This window comes from Saimiri boliviensis, chromosome 8 (assembly GCF_048565385.1).
Source record: "Saimiri boliviensis isolate mSaiBol1 chromosome 8, mSaiBol1.pri, whole genome shotgun sequence".
NCBI lineage: Eukaryota > Metazoa > Chordata > Mammalia > Primates > Cebidae > Saimiri > Saimiri boliviensis.
The window spans coordinates 74,291,776-74,305,780 of record NC_133456.1 but is presented as its reverse complement, the minus strand read 5'-3'; the positions used below and the strand labels follow the sequence as shown (position 1 = coordinate 74,305,780).

The 14,005-nt window shown below is 43.2% G+C and overlaps 1 protein-coding gene across 6 annotated transcripts in view; it reads left to right on the top strand.

The window, feature by feature from the left end:
• The window catches only part of IGF2BP2 (insulin like growth factor 2 mRNA binding protein 2), a 179,366-nt gene that overhangs the window by 144,969 nt on the left and 20,392 nt on the right, over positions 1 to 14,005 (top strand). For 5 of the 6 annotated variants that reach the window (XM_039478877.2, XM_039478876.2, XM_074404670.1 and 2 more), the window contains 3 exons: positions 5,700 to 5,822; positions 6,188 to 6,323; positions 9,233 to 9,361. In XM_039478877.2, coding sequence (XP_039334811.1) covers positions 5,700 to 5,822; positions 6,188 to 6,323; positions 9,233 to 9,361 — 388 coding nt within the window. The remainder of the gene's footprint in view (positions 1 to 5,699; positions 5,823 to 6,187; positions 6,324 to 9,232; positions 9,362 to 14,005) is intronic. The other variant, XM_039478878.2, reaches the window with a different exon arrangement.

The window sequence follows — 14,005 nt, the reverse complement described above, 5'->3', positions numbered from 1 at the left end:
TCTCACTCTGCTGCTCTATGCTGGCGTGCAGTGGCACCATCTCGTCTCACTGCAACCTCCGCCTCCCAGGTTCAAGCCATTCTCCTGCCTCTGCCTCCTAAGTAGCTGGGATTACAGGCGTGTACCACCACACCCAGCTAATTTTTTTTCTTTTCTTTTCTTTTTTCTTTTTTTCTTTTCTTTTATTTTTTTTTTTTTTTGGTTTGTTCCTCAGCTGGAAACACCCAGCTAATTTTTGTATTTTTAGCAGAGATAGGGTTTCACCATGTTGTCCGGGCTGTTCTCAAACTCCTGACCTCAACTGATCGGGGCACGTCATTCCCCTAAAGTGCTGGGATTACAGGCATGAGCCACTGTGCCCCGCCCTTTCCCCTTATTTTATGAAGTTGTAGTGAGGAATCCACAGTGTAATGAGGCTTGTCCCAATTCAAATGGCAAATACAGTTCTTACCAAACAAATTGACTTTGTATTATAAATGAATGAGTGGTGATGGAATAGATAATACAATAAAAATAGACTTTCAGGCTGGGTGCAGTGGCCCATACCTGTAATCTCAGCACTTTGGGAGGCTGAGGCAGGATGATTGCTGGAGGCCAGGAGTTTGAGACCAGGCTGGGCAACATTGTGAGACCTCCATCTCTACAAAAAATTTAAAAAATTAGTCGGGCATGGTGGCATATACCTGTAGTCTCAGCTACTCAGGAGGCTGAGGCAGAATTGCTGGAGCCCAAGAATTTGAGCAATGAGCTATGATTGTATCACCACACTCCAGCTTGGGTGGCAGAGCACGACCCTGTCCCTAAAAAAAGGAAAAGGAGATTTTCAGTTTTGCAAAATCTGTTTGTGGGTAGTGGTGGCAGAGCAGAGAGGGATGAATCAAATAATGTCAAACATGAGTGTTCCAAAACCAAGAAGATGAAAATGGTTCTTAAAAGAAGTACATTACAAATCTATTCTTAGATTTCATAGGAGACTCTATCCTTTCTATTATGAATTATTTATTCTACTTGGGGCTTTTGAAATCCCCCAAATGCCACAGCTTAATTTGAAAAAGCCCATTTCTCATCCAAGTTCTTGGGAACTTTGTGAATAATACCTTTCTTGATTCTTTTTTTTTGAGATGGAATTTCACTCTTGTCGCCCAAGCAGCAGTAGTGCAGTGGCGTGATCTGGGCTCACTGGAACCTCTGTCTCCCAGGTTCAAGCGATTCTCCTGCCTCAGCCTCCTGAGCAGCTGGGATCACAGGAGCTCGCCACCACACCCAGCTAATTTATTTTTAGTAGAGACAGGGTTTCGCCACGTTGGCCAGGCTGATCTCAAACTCCTGACTTCGGGTGAGCCACCATGCCCAGCCACCTTCCTTGATTCTTCAATGTAGGTTCAAGCAACTTAATAAAATTCTAAATAGTCAAAAAGGCTAATTTACATCTTGGGTTTTTATGTTTTCATGTAGAGCCAAGATAGAGTTTGAATATCTTAGAAAAAAAATTTTTTTAAGTGCCTACACTGTGCTAAGCACTGCTGGAGGTTGAGGCCATAACCATGAATAGGACTTGGTTCCTGCTTTTTTTTCCCTTCCCCACATACCATTTCTTCACCCATTGGTTCCTGCTTTGATGGAGCAGTCCAGTGGGAAAGACACTTATTAAACAAATAATGAGTAATTACACCAAGAAATAATTAAGTGCATCTATAAGAAATGCTACAGTGAGGCCAGGTGAAGTGGCTTATGTCTAATCCCAGCACTTTGGGAGGCCGAGGCACTGGATCACTTGAGGTCAGGAGTTCGAGACCAGTCTGGCCAACATATAGTGAAACCCTGTCTCTCCTGAAAATACAAAAATTAGCTGGGCATGATGGTGGGCATCTGTAGTCCCAGCTACTTGGGAAGCTGAGACAGGAGAATTGCTTGAACCTGGGAGGCAGAGGTTGCAGCAAGCCGAAATTGTGCCACTGCACTCCAGTGTGGTGGTGACAGAGCAAGCTTCTGTCTCAAAAAAAGAAAATTTTTTTAAAAAGTGCTATAGTGGAAAAATGTAGTATCCCATGATGACATGACATGTAACTGGAGGTCCTAATGAGAATTTTAGGGAGACAGGGATTTGGAGATTTCAGAGAAGGCCTCCATGTGTAGGTGACAGAGCCCTGAAGGAACTGAATAAGAGGTAGAAGATGTAGGTGAACAGAGATCCTAAACTTGCTTTTTATTCACTTGCCAAATATTTATTGAGCACTCACTATGTGCCCGGGACTGTTCTATGTGCCAGGACGCAGTGAACAAAGCTGACAAAAATTCCCACCCTCTGAAAGTTACATTCTAATGGAGCTTCTTCAAGCACCCCCATTATTTTGAGGCAATAGTAATGCATCTGTTAGATGCTTTTGCTCTCAAGTAACAGAAAATAAAAGTGGTATAACCCGTAGTAAATGGATATCATGTCACGTAACAAGTCCTGAGGTGGATGGCTCCAAGGTCGGTTGAATCATGGGCCCAAACACCCAGGACATTTTTCTGCTTTATGTTCCTCAGCATGTCTCATGTTCCCTTGGTAATAATAGGCTGGCGATAGCGATTTCAGATGTGTGTCCCCAAAAAAGTTACGAATTGAGGAAGAGGGCATCCCTTCCTTATGTCCTTTTTTCAAAAAACTTGTTTAGAAGTTGTGGTTAAAAAACCATAACATAAAATGTACTATCTTGGCCAGGCTTGGTGGCTTACGCCTGTAATCCCAACACTTTGGGAGGCCAAGGCGGGTGGATCACTTGAGGTCAGGAGTTCGAGACCAGCCTGGCCAACATGGTGAAACCTCATCTCTACTAAAAATACAAAAATTAGCCGGGTGTGGTGGTGCACAACTGTAGCCCCAGCTACTCGGGAGGCTGAGGCAGGAGAACCACTTGAACCCAGGAGGCAGAGGTTGTGGTGAGCCGAGAGTATGCCACTACAGTTCAGCCTGGGTGACGGAGCAAGACTGCATCTCAAAAAAAAAAAAAATGACTATCTTATTTTTTTTTTCTACTCTTAATTTTTTAGGGGAGCCTTCGTACTTTTTCCCATAGCAGTTGCTCCACTTTACAACCCGCCAACGGTGCACAGGGGTTTCAGTTTTTCCACATCCTCCCCAACGCTGTTTTTTTTTGAGATGGAGTTTCGCTCTTGTTACCCAGGCTGGAGTGCAATGGCGCAATCTCGGCTCACCACAACCTCCGCCTCCTGGGTTCAGGCAATTCTCCTGCCTCAGCCTCCTGAGTAGCTGGGATTACAGGCACGCGCCACCATGCCCAGCTAATTTTTTGTATTTTTAGTAGAGATGGGGTTTCACCATGTTGACCACGGTGGTCTCGATCTCTCGACCTTGTGATCCACCCGCCTCGGCCTCCCAAAGTGCTGGGATTACAGGCTTGAGCCACCGCGCCCGGCCACAGATTCTTGTATGTTGAACAAACCTTCCGTTCCAGGAACAGATCCCACTTGGTCATGGCATATAATCCTTTTCATATGCTGAATTTGATTTGCTAGTATTTTGTTGAGGATTTTTGCATCAATACTCTTCGGAGATACTGGTCTGAAATTTTCTTTTTTTGTGGTGTCTTTGTCTGGCTTTGCAATCAGGGTAAAGCTGGCCTCACGGAATGAGCTTGGAAATGTTCCCTCCTCTTCATTTTTTTTGGAAGAGTTTGAGGAGGATTGGTGATAATTCTTCCTTAAATGTTTGGTAGCATTCTCCGAAGAAGCCATCTGGTCCTGGGCTTTTCTATGTTGGGAGACATTTGATTACTGATTCAATTATTGGTCTGATCAGACTTTCTGTTTCTTCATGATTCAATCTTGGTAGGTTGTATGTTCCCTCCAGGAACTGATCCATTACTTTTAGGTTATCAAATTTGTAGGCATACAGTTGTTCATAATATTCCTTATAACCCTTTTTATCTCTGTAGTACTGGTAGTAGTGTTCCCTCTTTAATTTCTGATTTTAGTTATTTAATGCTCTATTTTTTTCTTAATCTAATTAAGGATTTTTCAGTTTGGTTGATCTTTACAAATAACCAACTCTTAGTTTTGTTGATTATATTCTGACCTGCAGAGTTTCTGCTAAGAAATCTGCAGATAGTGTTACGGAGGTTCCTTTGTATGTCACAGTCGCTTTTCTCTTGCCTCTTACCAGATACTCTGTTTATCTTTGACTTTGACTTTAGTTTGATTATAATGTGTGTCAGTGTGGTTCTCTGTGGATTGGTCCCAGTTGGAGTTCTTTTAAGTTATTTGATTTATATGCACATTTCTTTCCTTATATTTGAAAAGTTTTCAGCCATTACTTCTTCAAATAAGCTCTATCCCCCTTTCTTCCCTCTTCCCTTTCTGGGATTCCCGTTATGCTTATATTGATCTACTTGGCAGGTCTCATAGGTCCCTTAGGCTCTCTTCATTTTATTTATTTATGTTACTCCTCTGACTTGAAGATTTCAAATGACCTATATTCAAATGTGCTGGTCCTTTCCTCCACCTGGTCAAGTCTGCTGTTGAACTCCTCTAACAAATTTTTCTGTTCGGTTGTATTTTTCAGCTCCAGAATTTGTTAGGTTGTTCTTTAGAATTTGTCTTGTTGTTCATACTCTCATTTTGTTCGTGCATCATTCTTCTGACTTTATTTAGTTGTCTGTGTTCTTGTTTAGCTCACTGAGCATCTTTACAATTATTTTAATTATCGGTTGGGGAGCATGTAGATCTGTGTTCTTGAGAGTCAGTTTTGGGGGTTTATTTTGGTCCTTTGATTGGGTTATGTTTCTCTGTTTCTTTCTATGCCTAGTAAACTTTTTTGTTGGGATTTGGGTGCTTTTAAAAAGCCACCACTTCTCACAGTCTTTGTGTACTGGCTTTGGGCAATGGAAGACCTGAAATCCTAGCTAGAGGTTCTAGGACCTCTCAAACCTTTTCTGATCTCTTGATCCCTCTGATGTCTGACTGCAGAACTGTAGTCCTTAAATGCTGCTTGCCTTTGTTTTCAGCAGCTTCTGAACTCTGATGCTGATCCTGTCAGTACTCTGAATCAGTGACACAAAAAACAGATTTTCTGGCACCTTCCAGACAAGCCAAAATGTTGTGTGCATATTGTCCAGGCTGGTCTTGAACTGTGGGGCTCGGGCCATCTGGCCACCTTGGCCTCCCAAACTGCTGGAATTGCAGGTGTGAATCTCGGCACCTGGCCTGGAATTCCTTCTTAGTTTACAATGGACTTCATAGTATAGCTTCTCAGCTGATTTTTAGAGTTCTCACAGAAGTATTCCTCAAATCAACAAGTCTGTCTATTGTTGATTTGATTTGTCTGTAGGGGAAAGAGACCTATTTCTTCCTGTTCTGCTATCTTGCTAACATCACTTTCCCTTGTACCTTTTTTTTAAGAGCAGGGAGAACATTCTTCACCCAATAGAGTTCTTGTAATACCCTCTGGCCAGATGAGCCTCATGGATCCGCTTCCAACCAGTTACTACGAGGGAGTAGGATTATTACAGTTTGGCTTATGCTAATCAAAATTCATGAACTAGGGTCGGTGAGGGACCTGACCTCTCCTAAATCCCATCACCATTTGGTACCTGAACAAAATGACTTCCATTTTTAAGAAAAAAGCAAGATAATGATTTTTGGGAGACAACTATTATACCTGTCTGAAGTGTTAAATTGTTGCTTATCTCTTTTAGAGCCGAAGAGATTCCTCTGAAGATCTTGGCCCACAATGGCTTGGTTGGAAGACTGATTGGAAAAGAAGGCAGAAATCTGAAGAAAATTGAACATGAAACAGGGACCAAGATAACAATCTCATCGTAAGCCACTTATTCAGATTAATCATGCCAATAATGGAACATCTGAGCATTTCAGTATGTCCAGTTCTTTCATCTACTTTTCCCTAAAATGGGAATATAATCATAAGTGATGCAATTATCTCCATCATCATTTTTTTGAAAAAAATATGTAAATACTTACCAGGTGGCCATTTTTCACTATGGATGTGATCTAAATCACTAGTAAGATATGAAATAAGATGGCAGGGATTCCACACCACAGTGTGTTGTGGGAGAACTGAGTCTTCTCTCCACCAAGACTTGTTTGTGATTTTTTTTTTTTTTTTTTTTGGGCATTTTATCTTTCCTGTTGAAAACCACATTTCTCTCTTCTTCTCATGGGTCAGTTTGCAGGATTTGAGCATATACAACCCGGAAAGAACCATCACTGTGAAGGGCACAGTCGAGGCCTGTGCCTGTGCTGAGATAGAGATTATGAAGAAGCTTCGTGAGGCCTTTGAAAATGATATGCTGGCTGTTAATGTAAGTCCCTACTGCGTTCTTCTCCGCAGGTTTTCACATGTGTTTTCAGGTAGTGCTCAAGACTCTCTAAGAATAATTGTCATTCAGCTAATGAGGAAGTGCCTTAGGTTAGGTATACAGAGTTTTTCCTGATTTCCTAGGATAAAGGCATGAAAATAATCAGGAAACCAACTGGTAAATTGATAAATACACTGGACAAAACCGTGTGAAGGCATTAAAATTATAACTTTGAAGACTGAAATAAAGAATAGCTTATGATACAATGTTTATTAAGAAGAGCAGGAATAACTGGGTGTGGTGGCATGCATCTGTAGTCCCAGCTCCTCGGGAGGCTGAGGCAGGAGGATCACTTGAGCCGAGGGGATTCAGACTACTACAGTGAGCTGGCATTACACCACTGCACTCCAGCCTGGGCAACAGAGTGAGACCCCATCTCTAAATAAATAAATAAGAAAAGCAAGATATAACAGTATATAACTAAAGTTACGATTTTGTAAAATAACATGGTTCAGAATGACTGGAAGGCTACATACAAAAATAAAAATAGCTGGTATGCTAGAAAAGTGGGATTTTTTTTTTCCACGTATGTAGCCTTCCAAACCTTATTGTAATATCATCCTGTTACTTTTTAAATTTAAAAAATGCAGGCCGGGCGCGGTGGCTCAAGCCTGTAATCCCAGCACTTTGGGAGGCTGAGGCGGGTGGATCACGAGGTCGAGAGATCGAGACCATCCTGGTCAACATGGTGAAACCCCGTCTCTACTAAAAAAAGAAAATACAAAAAATTAGCTGGGCATGGTGGCGCGTGCCTGTAATCCCAGCTACTCAGGAGGCTGAGGCAGGAGAATTGCTTGAACCCAGGAGGCGGAGGTTGCGGTGAGCCGAGATTGCATCATTGCACTCCAGCCTGGGTAACAAGAGCGAAACTCCGTCTCAAAAAAAAAAAATTTTAAAAATGCATAAAGTTAACTTCTGATTTCCTCCCTTGCTTGCTGGTCTGCACTTTTAGATTGCCCGATAAGTGTTGTCAACCACTCGAGCTCTTGCTGGTACTTCAGCAGACTCACTTCGGTTCGTCCTTCCTGTGATTACTACCTAATTTTTATTCTTAATGGGGAGACACTCATCTGGCATTCAGAAACAAAAAAACCTTCGAAATATTTGGCCAACAGCAAAAGTCCAGCTCAGCTCAGAGGAGTACATTTTTTTGCTTTTTAATTAGATTTTTTGAGCATATACGGAAGTGAAAAGGGTGCTCCAGTAAGCCCGCACCCATAGTGTGGCGTTTGCAGTTATTACCTCACGGCCTGTTTTGTTTCCTGTAAGACCTCATCCATGTCCCCTTTGCGTACCTGTTGGATGACCTTGAAGCCAATTTCAGACCTGATAGTATTTCTTAGAGAAATAAATGTCGACAAAGTGCTCTGCGAGTTGAACCCAGGTCCCTGAATGCAGCAGTTTCTGCTGTCCCCACCTCCCACCAGCCCCACCTTAGCAGCCCACATCACATGATAATGACGGGCCCTGATGAGGAGCGGTAGAGCAGGAGACTGCAATGTGGTCTTCTTCTCAGGCCTGGATACATTTGTGGAAGTGTCATCTGACAATCTCATTTTCTTCCTGTGGGTTCTTGACATCTTATGATAAACATCTCTTTCTGTGAACACCTGGAAAAGCTGCAGAAGGGTTTGAGTGATTCACACATCTTCACCTGAGCTTTCCACTTAGATTCATTCGTGTCTGTGCCAAACTCACACACTGGTAGGTGAATAACAAAATTACTGCATCTTATATACCAAATGAGGTAAAGGTGAAGGATATGAGTCCTACTATTTCAGCTGTTTAAAAAAAAAAAAAAGGCAAGTTACAGAGTGAATGTAGCCAAAGATGAGAAAATAGAAAATGTTAGGAAATTGCTTCGCGTTCAGGGAAACAAAGACGGAAGCAGGTTGGATACAGCCTGGAGTGGGTGACCACGTTCCTCTGTCTCTGAACAGCTGTGTAGTTAAATCCCACCCTCAGCCTGTGTGAGCAGCCCCATGTTGAAATGTAAGATAAGCAAGCAAGCAAGATGATCACAAAGCTGACAACTAAGTAGTAAAGAGAGAAAGTTGTAAACCATCCCAAACCTGGATAGTGGAGTTTATCTGTGTGGGAATTTACATCATGTGAAGGGTCTGATCTTTCCCTGGATAGAGTTAGAAAACACTGTTAATCCAATTTGTTTTAAACAGTCATTCAACAAATATTTATTGAGTACTTACTATGTACCAGGCACTGAGAACACAACACGAAGTATGACAGTCTCTGTCTGCAAGGAAACTCTTGGTCTAAAAGGGGAAGAGGTAACTAAACAGGCTGTCTAAATACCATGTAATGTGTACTGTCTTAGGGAAGCAGGAATGCTGGACAGCACAGAGAGGGCATTGGAGGGATGAGAGAGGGATGAGAGAAAGCTTCCTGCATGAGGGGTCATCTGTGCTCAGGTGAAACCCACAGGTCAGTAGGAGTTAGCCAGGTGGGAAGGTAGAAAAGCACTTGCTTGCCTAGGAAATAAATAGCATGTGCAGGTGCCCAAGGTAATTAGGGAGCAGGACTGGCCAGGTTGGAGACGAAAGGTTGGCAGGAGTGAGGCTGGCAAGGTGGCTGCCATCCCCAGGAAGAGCCTCATTTGCAGTGATAAGATATGTAGACACTCCCAAGGGCGGCAGAGAAGCCTTGAAGGAACTCCATGGTCAGGTTGAGATGTAGCCCCCACCTCTGATATGGCGTAGGAAGACGTCCACGGAGCCTGGGCAGAGCCGATCAGGAGACGCTGCTGCCACTCAGACAAGAGAGGGAGGTTGACCCAGGCGTGCGGGCCTCTCTGGTCTCCTCCCTTCATCTGTTTTCTCCGTTTCTATTCCCAGCAACAAGCCAATCTGATCCCAGGGTTGAACCTCAGCGCACTTGGCATCTTTTCAACAGGACTGTCCGTGCTCTCTCCACCAGCAGGGCCCCGCGGAGCTCCCCCCGCTGCCCCCTACCACCCCTTCGCTGTAAGTAGCTCAGCTGGTGGAGGTGTGCTTATGCGCTGGGCACCTCCAGGCAGCAGCATTCCTCTGCTATGTGGGATCAGAACGGAAGCTTTCATTTAAAGGCCGTGCTTGAGTACAGGTGAATCCAATGTAGTGTGAAGTCAACATTGCTTAGGACTTCTTCCTAATGGGCAAATTCGTATTAAACCATCCTCTAAACGTGTGTTCTTTTTTTTTTTTTTTTTTGAGATGGAGTCTCTCTCTGTCGCCCAGGCTGGAATGCAGTGGCACGGTCTCAGTTCACTGCAACCTTTGCCTCCTGGTTTCAAGCAGTTCTCCCGCCTCAGCCTCATGAGTAGCTGAGATTACACGTGCCTGCCACCACACCCAGCTAACTTTTGTATTTTTAATAGAGACACGGTTTCACCATGTTGGCCAGGCTGGTCTTGAACTCCTGACCTCGTGATCCTCCAGCCTCGACCTCCCATAGTGCTGGGGTTACAGGCGTGAGCCACTGCTTCTAACAACACGTGTTCTTAAATACAGTATGCTGTAACTAGCAAAGAAAGAAACCAATAGCAAATTCATCAACTAGGAGCTCATTTATTATAAAAAAGAACTTGTTAGCTCAAGTAAGAATATTTCATGAGTGTTGATCATTTATTAAAATATATAGGGCAGAGATATATGTATTGACATACATACATACATATACAGTTTCTACCTATATATACAATTCAAATGTATTATGTTTTATTAATAGGCAGTTTTTTAAAGAAAATGTGGCCGGGCATGGTGGCTCATGCCTGTAATCCAAGCACTTTGGAGGCCAAGGTGGGCGGATCACCTGAGGTTGGGAGTTCAAGACCAGCCTGACCAACATGGTGAAACCCCGTCTTTAAAAAAAAAAAAAAAAAGAAAAAGAAAATGTAACATACATTGTTTGTATCTAAACACTTAGCACAATGCCTGGTATTTAGTAAGTTCTCAGTAAGTATTTATTCACAACAGAAGAAATGTGAATTTTGTGAGTGTTTTACTTACTATTTTCATTCACAAGCATTATTCAAGATTAATACATTACCAAATTGGGGCTCAGGATACTTCACAGCTTTTTTTCATTCCTAATTTTTCTCTACACAGACCAGACCGCTTATTTTTAAAGCAAACTTTCTCTTTTTTTTTTTTTTTTTTTGAGATGGAGTTTCACTCCTGTTGCCCAGGCTGGAGTGCAATGGTGCCATCTCGGCTCACTGCAACCTCCGCCTCCCAGGTACAAAAGATTCTCCTGCCTCAGCCTCCCAAGTAGCTGGGATTAGCCACCATGCCAGGCTAATTTTGTATTTTTAGTAGAGATGGGGTTTTGCTATGTTGGCCAAGATGCTTTTGAACCCCTGACCTCAGGTGATCTGCCCACCTTGGGCTCCCAGAGTGCTGGGATTACAGGCATGAGCCACCACACCCGGCCTAAGCTTGCTTTATTTTAATAAATACACAACCACAGAATCCAGTTATTGAGAATTAACTAAACTTGCTGGTGTCATTGCTCACTACAGACAGCTTCGTGTGTTCCTTACCCTATCATTTTTTGAGTTACGTATTTGAATTTTTTGTTGTTGTTTGACTGGAGTATTTTCTCAAACAAGTTTTCACAGAAAACGAGTATAATTTCTAAGCCTTTCTGTATCTGAAAATGCCCTTCTTTTTCCTTCACATGTGAATGAATTCTGGGTGTCTAGAAATTCCAGGGTCACAGTTCCTTTATTTATTTGTTTAGAGTCGGAGTCTCACTCTGTCCCCCAGGCTGGAGTGCAGTGGTGCAATCTTGGCTCAGTACAGCCTCCACCTCCCAGCTTCAAGTGATTCTCATGCCTCAACCTCCCCAGTAGCTGGGACTATAGGCACACGCCACCACACCTGGCTAATTTTTGTATTTTTGGTAGAGACACAGTTTTGCTATGTTAGCCTGACTGGCCTTGAACTCCTGACCTCAAGTGATCTGCCAGCCTTGTCCTCCCAAAGTGCTGGGATTATAGGTGTGAGCCACCACACCCAGGCTATATAGTTCCTTTAGAACTCTAAAAATGTTACTTCTAGCATTATTTCTTTTGTAGATATCTTTTCTTCTGTTTGTTTGTTTGTTTGTTTGTTTGTTTGTTTGTTTTTAAAGAAACAGGGTCCAGCTCTCTCTGTCACCTAGGCTGGAGTGCAGTAGTGTGATCCTAGCTCACTGCAGTCTCGAACTCCTGGGCTCAGGTGATGCTCCTGCTGCCTCAGCTTCTTGAGTAGCTGGGACTACAGGTGCATATCACCACACCTGGCTTTTCCCCCCCACCCCCGCTGTCTATAAGTTTTTTTGCCTTTTATAATATTTTGCCTTTACCCTTGGAATTCAGGAACCTAATTCTGGGTGCTTGGATCTGAAGATCAGAGTTTTTCTTTGGCTCAGGAGAATGTTTTGCTTCCATAATTAATTTCGGTGTTCCTTCTCTTCCATCTACTTTGCTTTCTCCTCTGGGGTTCCCACTCCAGAACAGGAGAGTTACAGCAAATCTCACTCTACTCTTTGTGTCTGTCCACATCCACACGTTGTCTTGGGTTTGTGTGGTTTAATAGTCCCTGCCTCGATGGTCTTCTCAGCAGTGTCTGTGCTGCTTGTCGTGCATCCTCTACTGAGTGTTTACTTAACCATGTTTTTCATATCCAGGATCACTCTGGTTCTCGGTTGTTCATTTCTTGTAGCAGTCTATGTACAAATTATTGAAGCACTGTCCTCTTGAATCTCACTAGGAGATCAAACCACAGTTTTGTAAAAAGCTCTCCCTTCTCCCTGCATTAACTCGCTGGGGTCGTTCGCGTGTCTTGTGCAGCTGGGCCCCTCCCCTTCATGCTGTTGATTCTTTATATGTGTCTAATGGATTTTAGTTGTCCATTTATATATTTAAATGAACTCAACAGAGAGCATAATTACAATCCTTAGGGGAGCTTTTTCATAGCATGCTCCCCACACTTCACGTGAACCAGTGGGTTCAGAATGTCCCAGGTGAGCGCAGCATTCAGATCTTGGGCTGCAGAGGCAGGCACAGAGATCTGTGTGAGCATCTCGGCTCTACCTCTTGCTGGCTCGCCAATCCTAGCTCCCTCCAGCTTCTCAGGTTGTCCCATGAGAGCAGGACAGGCAGCTGCCATGTCAGCAGACACCTGGACAAGCTGGCGTAGAGCAGTGCACCTTTTGCATCTTAGAAAGCTGTGTCCACAACACCGAACCCTCTGGCCAAGTCCTCGCCCCTTCCCAAGGCCCATGTTCCTGGTGCCCAGAGGGAGCACCCGCCGGCTTTGCAGTCTGGCATCACACTGAAACCATTTAAATATTTGAACATAATTCATATAAATGCCTCAAAATACTAGCAAACCGAATTCAGCAGTACATTAGAAAGACCATTCATGACCAAGTGGGATTTATCCCTAGCATGCAAAGATGGTTCAACATATGCAAATCAGTCAATGTGTTACATCCTATTAACAGCAAAACTAGTAGAAAAAATGAAGTAATAAAGATCAGGGTGGAAATAAATGAAATTGGAATGAAAAATAGAATACAAAAGATCAATGAAATGTAATTCCTATGCCGGATCCTTGCCCTTGTGTATCAGATGGTCACACATCGTAGCTTGAACCCACAGTTCTCCCAGGAAAAGGGAACATATGGGAAGGGAATGGGAAATAGAAAGTTTGCTCTGATAAGAGACACTTTTTTATTTATTTATTTATTTTTTAGATGGAGTCCTGCTCTGTCTCCCAGGCTAGAGTACAAACTCTGCCTCCTGGGTTCAAGTGATTCTCCTGCCTCAACCTCCTGAGTAGCTAGAATTACAGGTGCCCACCACTCACGCCCAGCTAATTTTTGTATTTTTGCTAGAGACAGGGTTTTGCCATGTTGGCCAGGCTGGTCTCCAACTCCTGACCTCAAATGCCTTCTGAATGAATGAATGAACCAACCCTCACAACAATACTATAAGATATTATTTGAGTCTATTTATGGATAAGACTCAGATAGGTTAAGTTTTTCCAACTCGTAGAGCTGGTGATTCAGAGACTCAAATCTTCTGACTCCAAAAACTAACTTCTGTACACAGGGGCGAATGGCACAGCCTCCGCTAGAGACAAGTTCCTGATTGCAGAGTTCAAGATTCTTTCCCTGTGACAGTTTTCCAGCTGTGACTCATGAATAAAAGAGAATTTGTCCTTTTTATCCTTTGACAGCTAATTTTAAAAATCTCTTTCTAACCCTGAGTAGGAAGTCTAAATTTGATAGTATTTATGTGAGAATATTTGAATCCAGAATAGGAGCTACACTGTGGCTTGTCTATTCCTGGCCTCACGTGAGTTTGGAAGTGGCACATCGTAGTTTAAAAGAATTATTTCTGCCGGGAGGCCTGATTCTTCTGGGGGAGGAGGGCTGAAGTGCCGTTTCCTTGGAGGAGAGTTCTGAGCAGAAAAGTTGCATGAATTCTACCCCAGTTCTTCATGGCCCTGCAGACAAAGATCTGGAGCTGATGTTCTTTCCAGGGGGCCCTTAAGAAAGAGGTAGAGAAGAGAGAGAACCGCGTCACCCACCTTCCTGTAAAACTTAAGGTTGCCAAGAGACTGCTGGTCTCATGGCGC